General features: G+C 63.4%; 4 protein-coding genes across 4 annotated transcripts; 2 read left to right on the top strand and 2 right to left on the bottom strand.

Annotated features, from left to right (window-relative positions):
• Positions 1–46: 46 nt before the first annotated feature.
• Positions 47–4,638, top strand: CHLRE_03g204300v5 (uncharacterized protein). Its single transcript, XM_043061451.1, has 9 exons — positions 47–370; positions 658–762; positions 1,193–1,294; positions 1,715–1,801; positions 2,278–2,408; positions 2,741–2,821; positions 3,166–3,383; positions 3,679–3,770; positions 4,007–4,638. The coding sequence occupies exons 1-9, from the start codon at positions 92–94 to the stop codon at positions 4,292–4,294; spliced, it is 1,383 nt and encodes a 460-aa protein (XP_042926503.1). The 5' UTR covers positions 47–91; the 3' UTR covers positions 4,295–4,638.
• A 274-nt stretch (positions 4,639–4,912) lies between these two features.
• CHLRE_03g204350v5 (uncharacterized protein) lies at positions 4,913–9,386 on the bottom strand. Its single transcript, XM_001693141.2, has 9 exons — positions 9,161–9,386; positions 9,054–9,092; positions 8,831–8,887; positions 8,599–8,709; positions 8,059–8,205; positions 7,518–7,643; positions 7,063–7,176; positions 6,269–6,377; positions 4,913–5,703 (listed from the first exon to the last, which is right to left on the bottom strand). The coding sequence occupies exons 1-9, from the start codon at positions 9,233–9,235 to the stop codon at positions 5,651–5,653; spliced, it is 831 nt and encodes a 276-aa protein (XP_001693193.1). The 5' UTR covers positions 9,236–9,386; the 3' UTR covers positions 4,913–5,650.
• A 127-nt stretch (positions 9,387–9,513) lies between these two features.
• On the top strand, positions 9,514–13,501 carry CHLRE_03g204400v5 (uncharacterized protein). Its single transcript, XM_043061453.1, has 7 exons — positions 9,514–10,233; positions 10,653–10,703; positions 10,878–11,044; positions 11,352–11,409; positions 11,609–11,671; positions 11,831–12,007; positions 12,311–13,501. Exons 1-7 carry the CDS (start codon positions 9,913–9,915, stop codon positions 13,031–13,033), a joined length of 1,560 nt encoding a protein of 519 aa, XP_042926502.1. The 5' UTR covers positions 9,514–9,912; the 3' UTR covers positions 13,034–13,501.
• A 46-nt stretch (positions 13,502–13,547) lies between these two features.
• On the bottom strand, positions 13,548–20,436 carry CHLRE_03g204450v5 (uncharacterized protein). The gene is made up of 10 exons (XM_043061454.1): positions 19,552–20,436; positions 19,350–19,455; positions 19,054–19,190; positions 18,789–18,878; positions 18,201–18,659; positions 17,328–17,929; positions 16,975–17,050; positions 16,619–16,689; positions 16,307–16,418; positions 13,548–16,151 (listed from the first exon to the last, which is right to left on the bottom strand). The coding sequence occupies exons 1-10, from the start codon at positions 19,876–19,878 to the stop codon at positions 15,498–15,500; spliced, it is 2,634 nt and encodes an 877-aa protein (XP_042926501.1). The 5' UTR covers positions 19,879–20,436; the 3' UTR covers positions 13,548–15,497.
• Between the last annotated feature and the right edge of the window lie 500 nt (positions 20,437–20,936).

The raw sequence follows: 20,936 nt of genomic DNA, 5'->3' as shown, positions 1-20,936 counted from the left end.
TCAACTTTGCCGCTGCTAAATTCACCACAGGAATTACATTGAGACCCCTAATCAAGCGTTCGGCATGCATAGATAGTTGAAACGAGCGGTAATGCTTCTCCAACATCCACAGTCTCGTTGCTTGCATGCGCGCGCAAGTAGGCACACGCGCCGCAGCCCATTTAGACCATCTACAACATATCGCAAGCGGTCATGGCAATTAGCAGCGGAGGCGGACGACGGTGCGGCGCAGGGCCCGGACATCGACCAGTTGGCGCGGCTTCTCTCGCAGCAGGCAGCTGCGCTGCGCTCGTCAATTAGCGACGATGAGTTGCGGAAGTCATATGACGGATACGAGGACACGCCCAGAGGTGGCGCGTTCGGTCTCCAGGTGCGACGTCGGTGCCTCTCGCCGGCCGCCTCCGTGCCGCTCCCCCGGCGCCGCTCCCCCGCGCCGCTCGGCGACCGCGGCCGGCTACAGCCATGCACACCAGTGCACCCATGCTCGAGTTAAACGGGGTGTTTAGCTATCGCAAAGGGCGCGCCCTCAGCATGAAGCAGCCTGCCCTCTCTCCGCCCTCTCCCCGCCCTCTCCCCGCCGGCCTCCGCTGCTCGCCCTGCCCCGCGCCTCCCTCCCTGCCTGCACACACGCCTCCCTCTCCCTCCCCACACCAACAGGCCCAGCAGCTTGAGACGCGTGTGTTCACGGAGATCGGGCCGGGCTTCTTCGACAGCGACGACTTCGAGGTGCTGCAGCAGCTGGGGCGCATCAGCGTCATGCGGGTGAGGGGGGGGGGGAGGGGGGGGGAGGCACGGGGGAAGCACGGGGGGAGGCGCGAGGGGAGGCACGGGGGGAGGCCCTTGCGGGTAGGTACGAGGCAGGGGGAAGGCGTCAGGGAAGGCAGGGGGGAGGCAAGGGGGAGGAAGGGGAGGCAGAGGGAGGCAGAAGGAGGAAAAGAATTCGGCAATGGGGGCTTTGAAGGGGAAGACAGGGCAGGAAGGATCTGAGGTGGGGACATGAGTGACCCTCTCGAAGGCTGCCATGCCGGAGCCAAGTGGACTGGCGAGGGCGGGGTGTGGTGTTGTTGTTCCGACCAGGACCGGACCTGACAAAGCCCGCTCTCGCCACAACTCGCCGCGCAACACCGGGGCACAACACTGGGGCACAACACCGGGGCACATTTGCGACACGCACACACACGCGCGCACACAGGACACGGGCACGTCCGTGGAGGGGGTGACGGCGGTCATTGCCTACGCCGCCAAGTTCCTGCCGCGGCTGCCCATGCAGCGCTCCATCACCGTGCTGCTCAAGGCGAGTGGGGTGACGCCGTGCTGGGGTCGGATCGGGTCGGGTCGGGTCGGGTCGGGGGGGGGGGGGGAGGGGGCACGGGTCGAGGGGGTAGCCCTCCATGGAAGGATGGGGTGGGTGGGTGGGGCAGAGTTACAGGGTCGGGGCCTTGGGGGTAGCGGGAGTTATATTTGACGGGGTTAATCGCTTCCCGCCCAGTGGCGCAGTGATGGGAGTCTGGTACCGAGCGGCGGTTTGAAAGCTGGGTATGCCGCCAGCCTGCAGCCTGCAGGGGCGGTGCTGATTCAACATCCTCCACACCTGCTCCTGCAGTGTTTGCGTCTCAGTCTGCTGCGCTTTCTCAAAGCCTGTCGCATTCCTTCCCCCCTCCTCCCCCTCCTCCTCCCCACCTTCCTCCTCCCCACCTTCCTCCTCCCTCCGCAGGAGTACCTGCCTGTGGCCCGTGCGGTGGCCTACAACGAGCTGTTGGTGCTGTCCAAGCTGTGCGGCCTGCCCGAGGACCAGTACTCGGTGGGGAGTGCTGCGGGGCGCACTGGGGGGCGGCGGGGTGGAGGCACTGGGGGCGGCGGAGGGGCTGCAAAGATGGTTGGAAAAGCGGTACAGGATGCAATGAAGACTGCAGACGAAGTCATTACCAAACGTCAAGTGGGAACAGCGGGTACAATAGTCGGGCGCACTGGGATAGCGCAGGGCCGAGTGGGGGCTACAAGCGACTCCCCATGCTGCCTCAAGCTCTGATACGGGACTTGTCTGGACGTATCGCCACCGCCCCAGCACCTTTCCCACCGCCCCCCCGCCCCCCCTTGAAATTGCAAGGTTGGAGGGCTGACGTCGGGGAACGGCGGGTACTACAGTCGCGGGCGCTGGGGTAGAGCAGGGCCGCTGCAAGCGTGCCCCGCATGCTGCCTCAAGCTGTGATACGGGACTTGTCTGGACGTCTCGCCACGCACCCCGCGACCCCAACGCCCACCACCCCCGCCTGCCAGGCTGCAAACCGGCCCACCACGCGCTCTCCGCCCATCGTGCCGCTACTGGGCTACTTCGTGTCGGCGCCCACGGAGGAGGCGGCGCTGCTGTCCATGGACGCAGAGGCGGACAGCGTGTGGCTGGTGTACAGGTGTGTGGTGTGTGTGTGTGTGGGGGGGGTTAACTTTGAACCGTAAGGAAACAGTCGCGATGCACGGAGAAGCGGGTGGGTAGGTGGGTGTACAGGCGGGGGGGCGGAGGGGGCGATGTACAAGTGGTGGTGGGGATCGTAGATACCAGCCCAAACTGAACCAAACCAAGTGAAGCTAGCGGAGCACAGGCAGAGGTGAACGTTGCATGGAGGAGGGGCGGATGGGTGAGTGTGGGCATCACCGCCTCAACTCATAACGCACATATACACACGCACACACGAACACGGTCTTTGCGTTACGTCCTTGTGCTCTCTAACACACACGCACGCAGGTGGGACGGCATGAAGCCACTCAACATGTATTTGTCTGACGTGCGGCCGCCGGAGGGGCGGGCAGGCTTCTTCAAAAAGAAGTGAGTGGCGGGGGGGGGGGGGGCGGGCAGTAAGAGTGTGCGTGGGAGCTGGGCACGCACATGCGAGTGTTTGAGGACAGATGACAGGAGCGTGGAGGCGCATGCTTGGGAAGGAAAAGCCGGCGGGGGCAGCTTGCATGAAGCGCGTAGTCGGGCGCTGCTGCACGGCTAGCCGGCTCACACAGCCTCCTCTACGCCTTCTCCACTCCTTCTCCACCCTTACGAACACGTCGCATGCGACCCCCATAGCCTTCTCGCACATACACTGACCCCCCCCCTATACACACGAGCCTGCATGTTTCCATCCCAAATGCCCTCCAACACACGTGTTACCCCTCACACAGGGAGGTGGCTGACGCGGAGGCCTGGCGCGCGCGGCACGCCATGCTGCGCTCCCTGGCCCGCGCGCTGGTGGGCGCCGTGGCGTACTGCCACTCGGCGGGTGTGGTGCACGGCTCGCTGTCCACCGGCACCGTGTTCGTGAGCTCCACCGATGACGCCGACGCAGAGGAGCTGTTCGTGAAGCTCGACAACTTTGGCTTTGGCCGCCTGGACCGGACCGGTGGGTTCGGGTGGGGTTGATGGGGTTGGAAATTGTGGGGTAGGTGGGGTGGGGTGGGCTGCGTGGAGGGTCAAGCGATAGGGTTGTCGGGGAGGCAGGGAAAGTGGCAGGGTCAGGAGAATGTGCTACGTGCGTGTGAGTTGTGTCTGTGTGGGCAGACGAGCAATTGATAATGTACGGCCCTGACCCAGCCACCCAAACCCCCGCCCCACTGTGTGCTCACGCGCCACCAGTCCACCAATCCGCCCGACATCCCAACAATCCTCTCTCCCCCCTGCCCCGCTCCCCCCCGCAGGCACGTCGCCGCTGGGGCTGGCCACGCCGCAGCTGCCGGGCCAGGACCTGGACGCCGCCGCGCCGCGGGAGGGCCGCCGCTTCGACCTGCAGGTGCAGCGGGCGGGCGGGCGGGTGGGAGTAGTGGGTGGGAGTAGTGGTGGGTGGGTGGGTGGGTGATGGCCCCTGCGAGCCGTGAAACAGCCTTCAAGTCCATGGCACATCCCACCCGTAACTGCAACACCCGACCCCAACTACCCCAACCACCCAACGACGACTCCCTGACAATTGTTACCTGCTTCGTTTGGCTCGGGCGCATGCCCCCACCCCACCCCGCCCCACCCCCACAGGCCACTGCGCTGACGCTGCTGGAGGTCTTCTCCGCCGGCACCGCCACCAGCCCCGCGGGGGCGCTGCCGCGGCCCACCCTCACCCGGCTGCTGTTCGAGATCTACTCGGACGACGTGGCGGCGCTGCGCAGCTACTGCGCGGACGACCCCGCCCTGGCCGAGCTGGTGGCGTTCCTGGACGGCGGCGAGGGCGGCGACAAGGCGGGGTGGGACCTGGTGGCGGCGCTGGTGCGGGGCGTGCGGCCGGCGGAGGAGCTGGTGCTGCACCCCTTCCTCACGCGCGCGTAGAGATGTGCGTTTTTGTGTGTGTGGAGGGGGAGAGGTGAGGGAGGTGTGTGGAAGGGGTGCGCGTGATGGGGGCGGTAGGTGTGCGGCCTCGTGAGGCTGTTGGAGTTTTGACGGATGTGTGGCGTGGTGTACGGACGGGAGTGGCTGTGGCCCTTAAGCCCATTGATGGAGGTTAAGGCCGTGGCCACGGGAAGCAGGTGGGAGGGGCGGTGTGAGGCTGTGGGCATGCCAGGTGGCCATGTCACCGTGAGGCCGTCCTGTGCGGCGCTTCCGCGCTTGCGTGCTGTGAGGCCCCGGGCCCCGCTGACTTGTAGTGCCGCACCTCGGCTGCAAATGCCGTCCTGCCCGTACCCCTGTTGTCCAACCCCTGGCCGCGGCGATGTGCTGATCCAGGACTTGGCGCTGCGCCGCACAGTGTCAGCCCAGAGGGCGTGGGGCCAACCGGCAAAGGAGCTGGCAGGATAGGCGCAAGACCGCGGTTCAGCCGCGCGCCCCGTCCCACAACAGCAGGCAGCCAGTAGCCACGAGTGGCAGACGAGCCAGGTGGGCTCCAGACACGATACGAGCACACGAACGCACGAACACACGCACGACACGGTGGCAGCATTGGGCGTTGTCAGTAAGTGGACATTACACTGGCCGCCACACGGCCTGAGCCCTCGAAGCCGTTGAAGCCACCCAAATGTGACTCCCCGCCGATAACCGTCCTCCTGCGCCTGGCACCACACACATCGCCGTACCGTGCCAGCTTCCACGCCCCAAAGGGCTGATTGAGTGGCCGCTGACGCACCTGTGCCCTCGCCCCACCCCCAAGCTCCTCACAAACCTGCAACTCGCCCTTCCCCTGAACCCCGTACACAACCGACCACCACGCAACTGCGTCGTAATAAACATACAAGAAGCACTGCGAAACGCTGTGCGGCCGCTGCAGTCGCGGCCGCTGCTGCTTCTTCGCCCGCGAAAGGGAGCTTGGGTGCAGCCCTGCGCCTCTGTGCTGTACGCTGTCGCGTTGACACCACACGCCACCCGCTGACCCAACTCAGCGCCAGTCAGCGCGGTGTACACACCGGTAGCAGACACCCGCGACCTCCGCCACCGCCCGCCGCTAGCAGCTGCCTGCCGCTCGCAGCAGTCAGACGCTCCGCGAGCCGCCTTCTCAACAGCTCTTTGCATTCGCGTCAGAAACACCGACGCAAGCGCCCATGCCGCACGGCGCACGCCCTGCTGTCCGCTAGCCCACGCCGCCGCCTGCTTGCTGCTACCGCTGCCTCGTGTGCCGAGCGCCTTTTCCTCGTCCTGCAACCGCCTGCTGCCTCCGCCTGCCTCCACGGCTCCCGCCTCCAGCTGCCGGCATGTCTAGCCGTCGAAGTCGGAGCGCCAGTACTGGGACGTGCCCGGGTACATGATGTCTGTTGGCGGGGGTTGGGTGGGCGGAGATGGGTAGGTGGGGTTGGGTGGGGTGGTAGGGCAGGGGGGCGGCAGGGGCACAGCAAGGGTGATGATGCGGTGAGCACTCAACAGAGCGCCCCAGCAAACTGCCGACCGGCCACAATCCGCCTGTCCCCATGGCAGCTAGCGCGGTCACACGCTTGGGCCTCAGTGTGAGTGTGCGGTGCCCGACACCCCGCCTGCTGCCCGGATGAATGCCGCCTCCATGCCCCCGATGTCCTGGTGTATGCTGATGTGCATACGGCGCACACAACCCCCCTGCACGACAACCTGGCCCACCTTGTACCGCACCTGACCACCTCTACCGTCCCTGCCCACTCCGTCCCCTCCCAGCAATACCATTTCTCCCACACCTGCCCCGCCTCACCCCAACCCCATCCCCCGGCCGCTGGCTGGTTGCTGGTGCACCGTCTCAATCCATGTCTGGCTTCTGTACTCCTCGCCCCCTCCAGACTCACCCCTCCCTCACCCAACCCTCCAACCATCTAGACCCTCCTGCTCCCGGGCACACACGCGCGCACTCACTGGTGGGCAGCGGCTGCTCCTCGTCGTCCCACAGCCCCAGGTCCGCGATCTCGCTGCCCATCTTCTCCCAGTCCTTGAACACAGCCCGCTCCTCCTTGGGCTCCAGGACCTGGGGAGTGGGGGAGATGAGGAGGCGGAGGAGGGAGGGGGTTACATTCATGATGAATTCAGAAGTGAAGTCGTAGGCAGGTACAGTCGCATAGTAGACGCGTTGTTAGGGGGAGGGGGGTAGCCATCCATGGGATGGTGTGTATCAAATATGAAGTGAAGTGCCGACGTCCAGAGGTACAGCGGGCACACGCGACGCATTCCATACCGTTGTTTCGCCAGCGGCAGGCTGCTGGTTCCCCCGTGTTTCCGTGGCGGCTAACGCTAAAATACTAAGTTCCTATGGAAAGCAAGTAGTCTGGAGTAGTAGTGGTGATAAGTAAGGCTCGTTGGTAAAGAAGCTGAGTGCAGGGGGGGGGGAGGTGTGGGAGGAGGGCGGCAGAGGGAGGGCGGCAGTGGCAGGCGCCAGTCATAATGATCCTGATGAGTGATGGCGGCTGTGGTGGCGGCTGTGGTGGTGGTGGTGGTGGTGGTGGTGGCAGTGCAGTGCCGAGCCACATGTGCCGGTACACAGTTGCGCCGGCGCCTGGGCCTGCGGTCGGCAACCTCCCCTCCTCGTGTGCTTGGTGCCCCCTCATCAAAGTCACACAGCCCTCTGCACTGCCCTGCCCTGCCCTGCCCTCCCCTGCCAACGACCACACCGCTCCCTCCCCCTCCCCTCCACCGCCTCTTCCCCACACACGCACCGTGTCGATGAGCCCGTAGCTGACCGCCTCGTAGGGGTTGAAGTAGCGGGGGCGGGTGAAGTCGGTCATGATCTGCTCCTCAGTCTTCTTGGTGCAGGCGGCCAGGTACTTGGCCTGTTCAGGCGGGGAGGGGGAAGGGGCAGGGGGGCCAGGGGCGTGTGTGTGGAGGCACACACGGCACAGGAGGACACCCGGCGGCTCGACGACGCGCCCAGGGGTGTGGCTAGCGAGGGCCGGCTGGGTTGTCAATGATTTCGGTCGGCGTAAGGCAAAAAAGCCCTTACACAATTGTGCCACCGCACACCGTTAGACCCATTTATCCCCGACCGCAAGCATGCTCCTATGCCCCCTCACGCCCATCCCCGCCCTCTCCCCACTTCCGCCAAAGCACCCTGTCCTATCCCACTCCCCACCTCTCCCCTAGTCCTCCACCTCCCTCTCCCCCCCTGCCTCACCATGGTGGCGGTCTTCTCGCGGGTGATCTTGCGGTAGATGTCGATGTCGCTTGCCTGCATGCCGCCCAGGCGCTGCAGCGGCTGACGCAGCATGATGGTGGAGGAGCGCAGAGCGGCGCGCTTGCCCTGTGGGAGGGAGGTGGAGGTAGGGGGTTTACTCGCAGCACCAGTTGAAGAGGTGGCAGACCGTGGGGGTAGCGGTGCGATTGTAGATACCAGCCCAAACTAAAACCGAACCCAAATAGGGAGCGAGGAGACGGTTGGGCATTCTGAAGTTGTTGGTAGGTCAGCAGGCGCCGCCTGCCTGCCTCTGCGGCCCTGCCCCCGGCCCTTCCCCAAGTACCACCCCTCAACGCCATGGTCACCACCCCGCTTTCCTCCCTCACCACCCATGTACAAGCGGGCGTCCCCAGCCCACCCCGCCTCATCCGCACTCTCCACAAAGGCACGAACCTTTTCCTCGCCACCCTTCCCCCGCACCAACCCCACCACCCCCTCCCACCCCTCTTCTCCCACACCATGCGCCCCTCCGCCCCCTCACCGGCGACCCGGCGGACAGCAGCAGCGCCGCCTCCCCGAAGGCGTTGCCCACACACAGCGTGTAGATGGGGCAGTACTTCTGCACGCCCTTCATCATGCTGTACACCGCGATGGCCTCGTGCTCGTTGCCAAACTTGGTGGTGCTTTTCTGTGGGCGTCGTGGAGCGGGTGAGGGTGAGTGGTCGGTTCTTATGTACGGTATATAAGTTTTGTACTGCGTGTGGTGTATCATGACCGAGCACGTCCGTGGACGTAGGTCACCACGCGAGGTCACCACGGCCGCACGATCATGGCCAGGCGTGTCAGTACACTGTGGTGCCCGCTCCACACCCCGCCCCGAGCCCCTGTCCCTTTTGCCCCCTCCTCCCACCCCCATTGCAAACCCAGCTGCGGCTGAGGGCCGCCTGGTCGCGCCTGGCTCCTGCTGCCCCCTGCCGCTGCCCCTGCCTGGGCCTCCACTCGAGCATCCCGCAAAGCCCGCACCCCGCAACCCTCCGCCCGCCCGCTGCTGTCGCCAGCGCGCTGTGATGGCGCCACGCACCGCAATGCCGGTGGAGTTGATGTAGAAGAAGATCGGGTCAGGCGCCTCTTGCACAAGAACGAACAGCTGAGCCGTGAGCAGCTCCGCAACCGACGAGTCAATCGGCATGCCCTGCGGCGACATGCCAACATACCTTGTCAGCGCCCTGCTATTCTTTAGCTTCAAGCCTAACCGCTGTGGCCGTGATGTGCGGCATAAAGTGCCGTGAAAGCTGTTGCCCACGTCCACCCACCAGGTACATAATGCGCTCCGAGAACAGGCGGGTCGCCAGGTCCGGGGGAGGGCCAGCCTGCGAGGGCGGTGCAGAAGAACCCGGGTCAGCACCGCCTGGGTTTCACCACCCGCAAGCAGCAGAAGCTATAAAGCGCACTATGATAATATGCCGACACGCCAGTCGCTGCTCATGTGCCAAACCCTGTCGGCAAGGCCATCGCGCTCTGCCGACCACGACGCACCTCCTTCCACAGCTTCTTCCGTAGGTGTGAAAGTTTACGCTGCGAGACAAAGTAATAGATCAGCATGTTACTGGGCCTGCAGCTAGCTGCAAGCGCGGTGAACGCACCGCCTGCACCACCACTGCTCCTCGCCGTGACGCCTGCGACGGCCGCGTCGCTTGTGCTACGCGCTGGGGCGCCATATTCCTACTACCTAGAGCATGGCTGCGGCTAAGGCAGCCCAAGGCAGCCATTCTCAGTGCACCTGGCAGAGCAGCAGTCAAGCACTATGGCAACGTAAATTTCAGGTCCTAGATCTATGAAAGGAATAGGGTGCCGGCGCTGGATCACAGCAAAACAGGTCGTGGGGGAAGGGGACAGAAAACGCTGCATCATGAGAAGCCCTCGATGGCCGACCGGCACGCGAGCGGAAGAAGAACGTGGCTACATCTCAATCAAACTCATTGCTCTGTAGACATAAATTTATAACACGCGCTAGGGTCCATACTGAAAGGGTGGAACTGTCGCGACACCCGACAACTCCCTGTAGGACGCTCCCCTCGCTCTTCGACCAATTCAGTTGTACACAGTGCTGCAACACGGCGTAGGATACTACACGCATCTACAAGTGTTAGGTAGTCTAGAGCCTGGCCTGCGCGCCAACGCGTGTCGACGAGCTGCGGGGCTTACGTGTCCCCGGTGTTGGGGGTGGTGCGCGGAGTCGACACACACACGCCGAGCCGGCCCTTTCACCCTGGCCATTGGCACAGCTCAAGCAACAGGTGCTGATGCACTAACTAGGCCACGGACCTTTCCCAGGCAGCTGCCTTGACACTCAACTCCAAGCCTTGACCTCCTCCGAGCGAGAGGGCGGACGCCCATGTATCGGCGCCGCTTCCCCGTTCCGCCTCCCGGCGGCTACGGCGGCGGCTACGGCGGCGGTTATGGCGGCGGATATGGCCACAACCCGCGCAACAGTTACGCCATGATTCTGGCGCTGCAGCTAGCCAACCAGATCTACCAGCTAGAGAACAAACCGCCGGTGACGCTGGCGCTGCTAGCCTTCCAGGTTGTGTTGTTTTTTGGGCGCGGCAGCGGCCTGGGCGGCGGCGGCCTGGGCGGCCTGATACCGCCGGAGCTGTTGCCGTACATGAACGTGCAGCTGGCGGCGGTGTGCCTGCAGCCGCGGCAGATTTTGGAGGTGGGGAACGGCGGGGAGGTGGGGCGTGCGGGTGTGCGTGTGCGTGTGTGCCGTATGTGGTGAGGCATGTGGGCAAGGCGGTGGGCTGTGTGCTGATGCGGACAAAGGGCCGACCGGGTCGTGTGTGAGAGAGTGCTCCGTGGGGGGGGGCACTGGCGGTATGGCCCACTTGGCCCGGCACGTGGCGTGGCAGCCGTGTCCTGCAGCCAACACGGCGAGAGGGGTGTGGTGGGGTTCGGAGCCGGCACATGTGTGCCAAGGTGCCAACTTGCTTACGAGCTACCGTGTGTCTTGCAGCAGCCGTGGCAGCCGCAGCTGCATCACCAGCTGCGGCTGCGACGTCGTGTTATGCGATGTGACCCTGTGTGATGCGAACTGGCCGGCCTGTCCTGTCCTGCCCTGTCCTGCCCTGGCCGCAGCTGGGGGACTGGAAGCGGCTGGTCGTACCCGGATTCCTGCACGTGGACGAGGTAGGGGTGGGGGGGAGAAAGCGGGGGAGAGAGGGGCGCGGGAGGGGAGGAGGCAGCGGCAGGAAGGCAGGCAGTACACCTCCTTGCGCACGATCAACACCCTCCCCCTCACCCGTCCTCACCCTCAACCCTGCCCCCCCCCCTTCCACACACACACTCCACACACACCACCAGCACCACCTGTTCTACAACATGGGCAGCCTGCTGTGGAAGGGCGCGCAGCTGGAGTCGCGGTACGGCCACTGGGGCTTCGCGGCCCTGGTGGCGGAGCTGCTGCTGCTGTCACACGGCCTCACAGCGCTGCTGGCGGCGGCGCTGGCGGCGGGGTTTCCCGGGTACAGGTGCGGCGGGGGGCTGCAGTCATGGTCAATTTAGAAGTGAAGCTGTAGCAAGGCGGGAGGGGACCCGGCGGAGGGAAGGAGGACTGGTGAAGGTCCGAGTACGGTGCTGTTTCTAATGCCCGAGAGTGGAGGGGCGCAGCAGCCGTGCGATAAGGGGAAGTGGCCGGCGTGGGCGGGGGGTGGGTTTGGCGGGCACGCCCGTGCCCTGCCCCCGCTTCCCCCCGTCTTGCTGCCCGGCTAACCCCCCACTACTATTTCCTTACAGGATTGGTTCAACGTTAACCCCCACCCCACCCCGACTCCTCAGGTACCTGTACTGGGACACGTGTGCGGTGGGCTTCTCCGCCGTACTGTTCGCCCTCAAGGTACGGTGTACGGCACCACACGTGTGCGTTTGGGGTCTCACCCGCGTGGGGCGCCCGTGGCCCGCAGCAGGGCTCTGCTGCAGCCTGGTCTCCTCGCTCTCAAGGGTCCCCTCGTCCCTCGCTCTGTGCATGGGGTGGCATAGATGTCTTCGGGTTTGCTGACGGATATCATCTTGTCGACATGACAAACGTCCTGCAGGTGGTCTTGAACTACAACCAGCCCGGCAACAGCTCCATCATGGGATTCGAGCTGCCCACCAAGGTGAGGAGGAGGGACAAGGCCGTGTTTGCCAAGTTAGCCAGTAAGCGACAGGAGACACAACGATGCAGAGAGTGGTTGCGACAGCCAACCCTCCCTCCCTCCCCCTTTCCTCCCGCCCTCCCACCACCTCCACCTCACCTGCCCGGCACCACGCAACAGTACCTGTGCTGGGCGGAGCTGGTGCTGGCCTCCTACCTCACGCCTCAGGCCTGCTTCATTGGACACCTGGGCGGCATACTGGCAGGGCTGGGCCACGTGCGACTGGTGGAGCCGGCGCTGAGGGCGGCGGGCTGGCGGCTGCCGCGCCGCGGCGTGGCGCCGCCGCCCAGGATGCGGGTGCGTGCGTGTGTGTGTGTGTGTGTGTGTGTGTGTGTGTGTGTGTGTGTGTGTGTGTGTGCGTGTGTGTGTGTGTGTGTGTGCGTGTGTGTGTGTGTGTGTGTGTAGGGAGGGGGGCGTGTGGGCAGCCGGGATGCGTGGGCGGATGGATGGTGGGTGATGTGCGTGTATGTGCTAAACAAGGAAATGAAAGCTCAGACAGCGCAACTACTTACCTGTGTGTGTTTATGCCTGTATGCCGGCCGGTGGCTGCTGTTGCTGCTGGGCAGCCGTACTGACTTTGTGTGGTGGTGGGTCCTGCAGGGTGCGAACGGCATGGGTGGGCTCGGCGGCTTCGGCTTTGGCGGACTCGGCGGCTTTGGGTTCGGCGCCCCATTCGGCGGCCTGGGCGGTGGCGGCGGCGGCGGTGTGGGTGGCGGTGTGGGTGGCGGCGGCAGGCATGCAGAGCCTGATCCGGAGCCGCAGCCGCGCCAGCAACAATACTTCAACTCGGGCGGGCGTCTGGGCGGCGACGGCAGCGCTGCGCGCAGCCCCGCCGCTGCCGTCCAGCAACAGCAACAACAGCAGCAGCAACAGCAACGGCCGACGCAAGGCCCCGCGGGTGCCGACAGCCGGGGCACGGTGGCGGGCAGTAGCAGCGCGCAACGCGGCGCACCTGGACCCCACACCTCTGGGCCCTCTGGCAGCAGCGCTGGCGCAGCGGCCGGTGCCATTCCGCCGCGGCCTCGGGCGCCGCTGGCGCCTCCTGCTCCGGAGGTGTGGTCGGAGGCGTCGGCGCCGCCGATGCCTGTAGGGGCGCAGCCGACAGCACCACCCGCGCCGCCGCCGTCTTCGTCTGTGCCCGGGCCCGGGACACTTGCGGCAAGGGCCGAGGCGCAGCCGCAGCGTGACGGCGGCTCACAGCAGCAGGCTGCTGGGGGCGTTCAGGAGCAGGAGGCGGGGGCAAGGGCGGGGGCGGAGCCGCCGGCGCGGCCGACACTCACAATGGAGCAGTTGCGTCAGCGGCGGCTAGAGCGGTTCGGGTGAGAGGATGAGAGAGAGACTGTGCATCGGTTGGTACTTGGTAGGACCTGCAAACGCAGCTGACGAGTATCGTGACGCAAACGGCGTTCACCTTCAATTCATTGGGATTGTGCGGTTCCGTTTTCGTGGTACAAATGCGCGCGGGCATAAGGCGTCCTACGCTTGTAGCGCTGAGCATACCGTGAACTGCGAACTATTGGTATCAGCTGTGTCAGGTACAGCATGCGGTGCAGTGGACGAAGCATGTTTGCCCTGCAGCTCCTGGTGTGTGTGTGTGTGTGTGTGTGTGTGTGTGTGTGTGCCGGTTGGTCCTCTATGACGGACGTGTATCCCATGTGCCGTACGGTAACCCACCGTAAATTCTCCACCTCTGAATACCCGACCACAGCGCCTAGTGTCACTTGTTGGCTGTCGCCTAGTGTCCAGTTACGGTAGTCTGGTTACGATAACAACTTGTAACACATCGTCATCACCTATCCATGCTGAGCCAAGCCGAGGAACAGGAGGGGTCGTGTAGCGTGCCTGGGGGTTACAGTTGTGGTTCCCGCAAAGCAGGGCGCATGCATGTGACAAGAATGAATGCTGCACGAACGGGACCAAAGAATTCTTGCGGCGGCTAATACCAAAAGAATGGCCGGCGCAGCTCCTCTTACGGCTCCTCTCCCCATCCACATAGAAGCAGGAAGGGCCACACCAACCCGCACACAGGGCCACAGGGGCCCCAACAGCAAGCGGTTTCAGTGGGTACGCATCTGAGGCTAAACAAAGCAAGGTGCACTTTCTCCTGCCACTTTCTCCCTCCCATATCATCACTGACTGGAAACAACTCTCACAATGTACAAGACGATAAGCTCAGCTCAGCTTCGAGTGGCAATCTCGCTCCTCCTGGGCCCTCTTGTAAACGCTGTCAATGCCGCCGCTGCCAAGCCTCCCAACCGCACACTGGGCTCGTGCATTAGACCGTCCAAGCGTCAACACTAGGAAGTCCCAACAGTCGACAATCACTTGGTAATGTGTGCAAAGAGGTGTGCAATGTGTGAAGAAGATGCCAGGGGACGTCAAAGAAGACACACGCTCGGAAGGCAAGGGCACTCCTAATCCACGCAATGGCGCTTAACAAGCATATGTTTCTTTCTGGTTGTGGGTTGTGGAATGCAAGCTGTTTGTTCAAGGTGCACAACACCCACCAACCAAAGCCAACCCGCAGAAGGGCTAAACAAGTGACATTTGAGTCGTAATGACACAGCCGTTCCATCAAACACAGCACTCTAGACGTCCACGTTATTATGTCAGGGGTGCCCAACTCACTGCCACATTAAGCATTTTCATCCCAGCTGTGATCACGAGGGATGCCCGTCCAATCGCCGCCGCAGTGCCGCCTGCCCGTCTTCCGCCAGTCTCACACCACGCGCTCCTGGCGACCGGACCGGGCCCCGCCGCACCGCACAGTACTCACTCTATTTCCTACCAGCCATCATGTCGGAACCCTGCACTGCTATGTACGGATTGCTTAGCATGCATGCAGCCACGTTGCGAACTGTGCTATATGTGCTACAGAACCTATTTTTAGGGCGCGTGATGCGCCCTGCACCACCTCACCCAGGCAGTGCTACAGGCGGCGCGGGCGTGTATTTGGTGCACCATCACTGATGCTCCGTAGTCGATACACCCCAGTTGCCTAGTTGCCTAAGGACTAGTTGCTTAAGGGCTAGTTGCCTAAGGACTAGTTGCTTAAGGGCTAGTTGCCAAGACGTCTAGACGAGCTCCCCGGAACTCAGGGGCTGCTTCCTATCCCGCGCGCCGCCTCCAATTAGCAGGCACGCAGGTCATACAATCAATTTTTGCTAAGGACACGTAAATAATGGCTACGTGTGTAAAAAAACAGTACATCAAACATAACACACTGGCACAGGCAGACTAGGAGTACACGTGACATGTCTTAGGCCCCAGAGCACACAAAACTCTGACTTTGGCCCAGTCGTGCATACTGCATGCGTGGGTAAGCCATCACCAGGCGTGTCGCGCACACCGCCTGACAAACCCACCAGCGATGCAGCCACGGTCCCCACAGCCGTACGCTGCGCCTTAATTGCCGTGCTCCAGCTTTTGCTACTAAGAGGTCATATACCCTCCTCTAGTTCCAAAGCCACACGCCACGGCGTGGTGTGTGCTCAAAAGAAGGATTGGAGGCTGGGCCGCGCCCTAGCACGATGATGCAGATGCGGCGCCCAGATGCAATGCTGTTGTCATATCACATGGTCCAAATGTGGATGCCGGCTTGATGCAGTCTAGAAAAGCCAAGGTCCCATCCGGGCCGTTCATGTACTTGGAGGGTGCCGGCGGCTCCACGGCTGCGAAGCCATCATCATCGTCGCGTGCCGAAGTTGTTGTACCGTATACGAACACTTTATGTACAGGCCGCATCAGCAAGTAAAGAATTCCTGATCATACAGGCTTTTATAATGTTTTACGCCGTGTTCTTGAGCTTCTTGTTGTACGGCTTGGGCGGCGCGTAAGGCACGAAGATCGAGGGGTCCTGAGGATACAGAACGCGCCCATCGAAGCGAATGTCACCGATGAAAGTCGTCAGCAGCTGCTCCCAGTCATCGCCGCCGTTGCCGTTGCCATTACCGCCACCGTTGCCATTACCACCGCCGTTGCCGTTGCCGTTACCGCCACCGTTGCCATTACCGCCGCCGTTGCCGTTGCCATTACCACCACTGTTGCCGTTGCCGTTGCCGCCAGCGGCGCGCAGCTGCCGGCGCGCGCCCCAGCCGTTGCCGTTGTTGCCATTGTCGTGACCGTTGCCATTGCCGTTACCGTTGCCATTGCTGCCGCCTGGCCCGCTCGGGAGCGGCAGCGCCACGGTGATTCCCACACCGCCCACGGCACGCTTCTTGAGGCCGCGCTGCAGGCGCTTCTGCGTGAAGCCCTTGCGCACAGGTGCCTTCATTGCGGAGCGCTGGACGCCCACGTCGACATTCAGCACGCCCGGGCAGGTCTTGGTCGTGTCGGGGCCGTTGAACACAATGTCTTGCTTCTTGACGGACTCGGGGCCGAGTGCGGTGGCGTTGGGGAAGACGAGCGGCACGGGCACGGCGGGCCACTGCAGCAGGAAGATCTGTTTGCGGGGTTGGCGACAAACGAAGAGGAGGGGGGCGGGGTTAGGTGCAGAGGTTGGGGTTGAGGGAGGCGTCAGGGCGGGGGTGTCAGGTGGCTTGGTAGCCGTGTTGCTGTAACTCCCTGAGCGGCCGTGCAGATGCCCTCTGCACCCACCTGCTGCACGCCGCCCGGCTGGTAGACCTCGTTCAGGCGCACGCTCTTGATGAGCATTGGCTCACGGAAGTAAACCACAATGGTGGTGTAGTTGAAGCCGTTGGTGGTGTCGCTGTCGGGCGGGCAGTGCAAGAGACGAATTAACTGTGTGTTAATAATGCTACTAAGCAAAAAATGGGAGACTCGGCGTGTGCATGTGGGAGTGACAGGATGGAGCGGAGGCGGGTTGGTACGGCGAGCCCACTCCGCAGATCCCGACGTTATTACCCCACACCATGACCACATGCAAGTGCGCTCGCTGCCGCCCCTCACCTGGTGTTGGTGGGGTACCAGGCCCGGGGGCACTGGCCGCAGCCAACACACGGCTCCCGGTCCGGCTTCACCTGCGGGGAGCAAGGGCAGTAGCGGCAGCGGCACAGCGCGCAGAACGCGGCTCAGGCCCTGGCCTTGATGGGCGCCACTCGAGCTGGCACACCCCCAGCCTAGCCGCCGCTAGCTGCCATCACCCAGCAGCCCCATACGCACCGCAGCACGCATCCCGCCGGCTTGCGGGCGCATGCCACCTACCCCGCGCCCCTCCCCCTCTCCAGTCCTGGCTTCGCGCATCCCACAAAACCACCCGCACGCCCTCTCCTCCCTTCCCTCCCAAGTCCCGACCCCACACCCACCATCCACAGCTTGCTGTTGTTGGGGCTGGCGGCCAGCAGGCTGTCGAAGTCGGGATCGTCGTACCACACCACCGGCCTGTCGTGCACACACACACACACGCGCGCGCGCACGAGGTCATTTCACGACATCCGTTTGCTGTCGTTTTGCTGCATTGCGTGCGGCCTTTGCGCTTATTCATCCTTGTGCTCTGTAACACACGGATGTGTATTGCGAGTGCCGCGTGCCACGCCTGGTGTGTTGCTGACTCGCCATACAGCTCAGCCCGCGCCGCATGCTCCACCCCCCCCCACACACACACATGTCCGGTTTGGAGACACCACACATACACTTCACAAATACAAGCCCGGCCTACCTGGTGGGTGCCTGCACACCAGTGGCGGGGAGGTTGGCAAAATCCATGAACAGAACACGGGCGGGCGCAGGGGGTGCGGGCGAGGGCGGCGGGGCGTACACGGGGGGCGAGGGGGAAGGCGAGGGGTCGACGGGCGAGGGAGAGGGCGAGGGGGAAGGAGAGGGCGAGGGGTCGACGGGCGAAGGGGAAGGAGAGGGGTCGACGGGTGAGGGCGAGGGGGAAGGAGCGGGGTCGACGGGCGAGGGCGAGGGGGAAGGAGAGGGGTCGATGGGTGAGGGCGAAGGGGAAGGAGAGGGGTCGACGGGCGAGGGCGAGGGAGAAGGAGAGGGGTAGACGGGCGAGGGCGAAGGAGAAGGAGAGGGGTAGACGGGCGAGGGCGAAGGAGAAGGAGTGGGGTAGACGGGCGAGGGCGAAGGAGAAGGAGAGGGGTAGACGGGCGAGGGCGAAGGGGAAGGAGAGGGGTAGACGGGCGAGGGCGAAGGGGAAGGAGAGGGGTAGACGGGCGAGGGCGAAGGGGAAGGAGAGGGTGAAGGAGACGGGGAAGACTCCGCGGGCGAAGGCGATGGCGCAGTGGCGGGCGGGGGCGAGTCCAGCACGGCAGGCTGCACGGAGGGAGAGAGCACATTGGGTACCATCAAACCGTGTCTCTGGCAGGGACCAGTTGTTGTTCATACAACCCCAGCATCATTTCATTGCCGCCAACCGCATTTCAAACAACCTCAACGCCCCCTCCAGAGCCCTTCCTCCCGTACGCAGCGGGCCCGGCACCTCGCCTTGCCCCTCAGTCCCCATGGAGTCCCTCACGTGTCCACCGATCCCCATTTTCCCTCACAACGCGCCCCCGCCCTGCCGGAAGCCCCCTGCCGCACCCACCGGTGGCGAGATGTAGATGGGCGGGGGGTAGGCCGGCACGCCAGGGTAACCCGGGTAGCCCGGGTAACCCGGGTAACCCGGGTAACCCGGGTAGCCAGGGTATCCCATGGTGGCGGTCAAGAAGCGGCGCACCACCTCCGCCGCCTCGTCGGACAGGCCGCCAGCGCCCTCCAGCACCGAATCCAGATCCAGATCCTGGCTGTAGGACGAGTCCAAGTCGTACGGCGAGTTGTTGTCGGTGCCGTCGCTGCCCATGTCAGCCGCGTCCGCCGCGTCGTGGGAGGAGGCGGTGGCGGCAGCCACAGTCGTGAAGCGGCCGGCGGCGTGGGCTGTGTAGGCGCCGTCAGCGAAGTCGGTGACCAGCTTTGCGAGCAGATCGCCCCAGCCGGGCTGCGGGCCGTCGCGCCAGCTGTAGCCCAGGAGCACGACGGCGCCATGGGTATGGGCGCGGCCGAAGGCCTGGGGTGCGGGGGAAGGGAAGGGGGTTACGACATACGAGGGCCAGAGCCGACGGGTGGGAGTGGAGAGGCGGGCGAGAAGGGCGGGGAGTTATGTCATGCTGCTGCAGTCTGTTGTGCTTGTTCGCACCTGTGCCACAATCTTGGAGTTGTCGTCGCCCGCGGCGTACAGGGGGATGGAGAAGGCCTCGGGGTCGGAGTGGTGGCAGCGGGTGAAGGCCTGCGTGGGGGGTAGCACGCCAACAAGACTTGGTTGACGGGCCTCCGCTTCCCACCCTACAACTTATTGACTACGTACAGTAGCAAAGATCCTGCTCACAAATGCACAATGGACTCTGGTCAAGGTACCGTACGGTGCGGTACGGCGTCTTACGGCGGCCCATCACACCGCTGACCTGCACAATGGCCGCGTCCTCGAGCTCCTTGGGCCAACCAGGGCCCTGCAGGAAGCTCTCGGCGTGTGGCAGTGCATGGGCGCGTCCCAGCTGGCTGCGCCGGTTGTCGGTGAGCGGCTTACATAGCTTCCACTCGCCTGTAAACCGTGAAGGGAAGGGCGGGCTAGAGTCAGAGAGGCTATGCCCAGAAGGCGGACGGCTACGAATGATAAGTGTTTATGTATTATTACTGTTCGCTTTGCATGTCACTACTATGAGCCGGGGACAAGTGCCAAAAGAAATGGTGCGCTGCTCACCATTGTAGCTCAATATCTGCGAAATGAGCTCCGGGGTCTCGCTGCTATCCCGAAGCGATGGATGCAAGATAACGAGGCCACCAGCGTCGACATAGTCGGCAAGTGCCTGAGAGAGGGAAATGGAACGTAGGCTTTAGCGATTCAGCTGCGGCGTTGCGGTTCGGTACGCGCAAGCCACCCGAGACCGACGGAGAAGCCCTACCTGGATGTCCTCATGTGATTCAAGCAGCGATTCGTCGCCACTGAGGGGCGGCACTACAAAAGCGCTTCCGGTTGCAGCATCGGCCGGGCGCCCAGAAGGACCCACTGCCAGCACGCGCTCCCTCTCCAGCTCAGCGAGCTGGTCTGCAATGCTGCTGAATCCATGCGGGTCCCAGGAGCGGGACACGGAAGGACCCTCGTAGCAAGCGACGACTGGGCGAGAGATGACAGGAAGCGACGACTGAGCCGACGCGGCTGCAACACAGCCAGCGACGACCAATGCGACTATCCATGAATTGCAATGCAGTCCTAGTACCCGCTTGGACATGGTCGATCGTCAAAGGGAGCTCGGGAGTGGAAAAGGCTCTTCGCGGCTGTCGCGGTTCAGGCTGGCTGTCGGTTCTGATGTATTGGTTTTTCACTGTTCTCCTTGCGTATTATCTGCCACTATTACAGTGTGTAAGCAGACCTTTCCATTTTATAAAATGTATGGATTGCAGCATCATATAACCGCGCTAGCCGGCAGGGTTGAGCAATTCACGACACGACTCGATGCAAGCGACCAACACTCACCGCCAAATTTCGTGCATTTCTTGATAGCACAGTTAGGTTAGAGCAAGCCGCATGAAACCACCTGGCGCTTAAACCTTTGCGGCAACAACCGCGCTTGCATGGCTAGGTGGCGAGTTCTCCATTTTTAAGTTTCATGCGTACAATGTATCCTAGCTCACGTTGCCTGTGTTTTCATGCCATATGAAAGGAGGCAGTCAGAGCGGCTGTGAACTATACTCGGAACTTTACTCGGAACGCGAGTCTCACTTCGTCCCGGCGCCTGCAGGGAAGTTGCCTTCTTTACAATGTAACATGCGTCGAAGTCATCGTTATCTTCATATAGTTACAGCCCAGTAAGGTACCAGGGGCGGAGGGCGGGGCGGTTGACCATTCCCACGCCCGGCCGCACGCCCGGCCGCACGACCATTCCCACGCACGGCCGCACGGATCATTTGTCAGGAGCGCGCGTTGCCTGCTAATGCCAGAGAGCCACAGCGGGCGTGGCCCAAGCCAATGGCAAGGTGGCATTCGGCATGTGGATTGAGGCACGGACGCGCAAATAAGCCCTATCACACGCAATTACGCCTTCCCCGCCCCACGCACCTTCTGCCACCTTCACACCCCTGGCTGGCCTGCGGGTTAGACAACCCAATGGCTCTTGTTGCAGTGGCGCCGGCCACCCTGTGCGGTTCAAGTCCGGCGGCTCCAGCCCGTGTACCCTATCATGTTCAGACGGTTGCAAGCACCTTGCCTTGTGCCTCTTGTGCCCCCTGCCGTGTGAACAAACAGGGCGGGTTCGCGGCACCTGCTGTATGGACAGACCGACAGGGTGTG

The sequence above is a fragment of the Chlamydomonas reinhardtii genome, chromosome 3 (genome assembly GCF_000002595.2).
Source record: "Chlamydomonas reinhardtii strain CC-503 cw92 mt+ chromosome 3, whole genome shotgun sequence".
NCBI classification, from domain to species: Eukaryota; Viridiplantae; Chlorophyta; class Chlorophyceae; order Chlamydomonadales; family Chlamydomonadaceae; genus Chlamydomonas; species Chlamydomonas reinhardtii.
The sequence above is the reverse complement of the archived record's forward strand: the minus strand, read 5'-3'. Positions and strand labels throughout refer to the sequence as shown.

Excerpts from the sequence above, each read along its gene's own strand:
- CHLRE_03g204300v5 (XM_043061451.1), top strand. The coding sequence starts at position 92 with ATGCTTCTCCAACATCCACAGTCTCGTTGCTTGCATGCGCGCGCAAGT. Across the intron at positions 371-657 it reads GTGGCGCGTTCGGTCTCCAG|GCCCAGCAGCTTGAGACGCG; the intron begins GTGCGACGTCGG and ends CCACACCAACAG. Across the intron at positions 2,409-2,740 it reads AGCGTGTGGCTGGTGTACAG|GTGGGACGGCATGAAGCCAC; the intron begins GTGTGTGGTGTG and ends ACACGCACGCAG.
- CHLRE_03g204350v5 (XM_001693141.2), bottom strand. The coding sequence starts at position 9,235 with ATGGCGCCCCAGCGCGTAGCACAAGCGACGCGGCCGTCGCAGGCGTCA. Across the intron at positions 7,644-8,058 it reads TGCTGTCCGCCGGGTCGCCG|GGCAAGCGCGCCGCTCTGCG; the intron begins GTGAGGGGGCGG and ends TCCCTCCCACAG. Across the intron at positions 7,177-7,517 it reads GCGAGAAGACCGCCACCATG|GCCAAGTACCTGGCCGCCTG; the intron begins GTGAGGCAGGGG and ends CCGCCTGAACAG.
- CHLRE_03g204400v5 (XM_043061453.1), top strand. The coding sequence starts at position 9,913 with ATGTATCGGCGCCGCTTCCCCGTTCCGCCTCCCGGCGGCTACGGCGGC. Across the intron at positions 10,704-10,877 it reads GATTCCTGCACGTGGACGAG|CACCACCTGTTCTACAACAT; the intron begins GTAGGGGTGGGG and ends ACACACCACCAG. Across the intron at positions 11,672-11,830 it reads GATTCGAGCTGCCCACCAAG|TACCTGTGCTGGGCGGAGCT; the intron begins GTGAGGAGGAGG and ends ACCACGCAACAG.
- CHLRE_03g204450v5 (XM_043061454.1), bottom strand. The coding sequence starts at position 19,878 with ATGTCCAAGCGGGTACTAGGACTGCATTGCAATTCATGGATAGTCGCA. Across the intron at positions 19,456-19,551 it reads AATCACATGAGGACATCCAG|GCACTTGCCGACTATGTCGA; the intron begins GTAGGGCTTCTC and ends TCCCTCTCTCAG. Across the intron at positions 17,930-18,200 it reads CCATCTACATCTCGCCACCG|CCTGCCGTGCTGGACTCGCC; the intron begins GTGGGTGCGGCA and ends CCCTCCGTGCAG.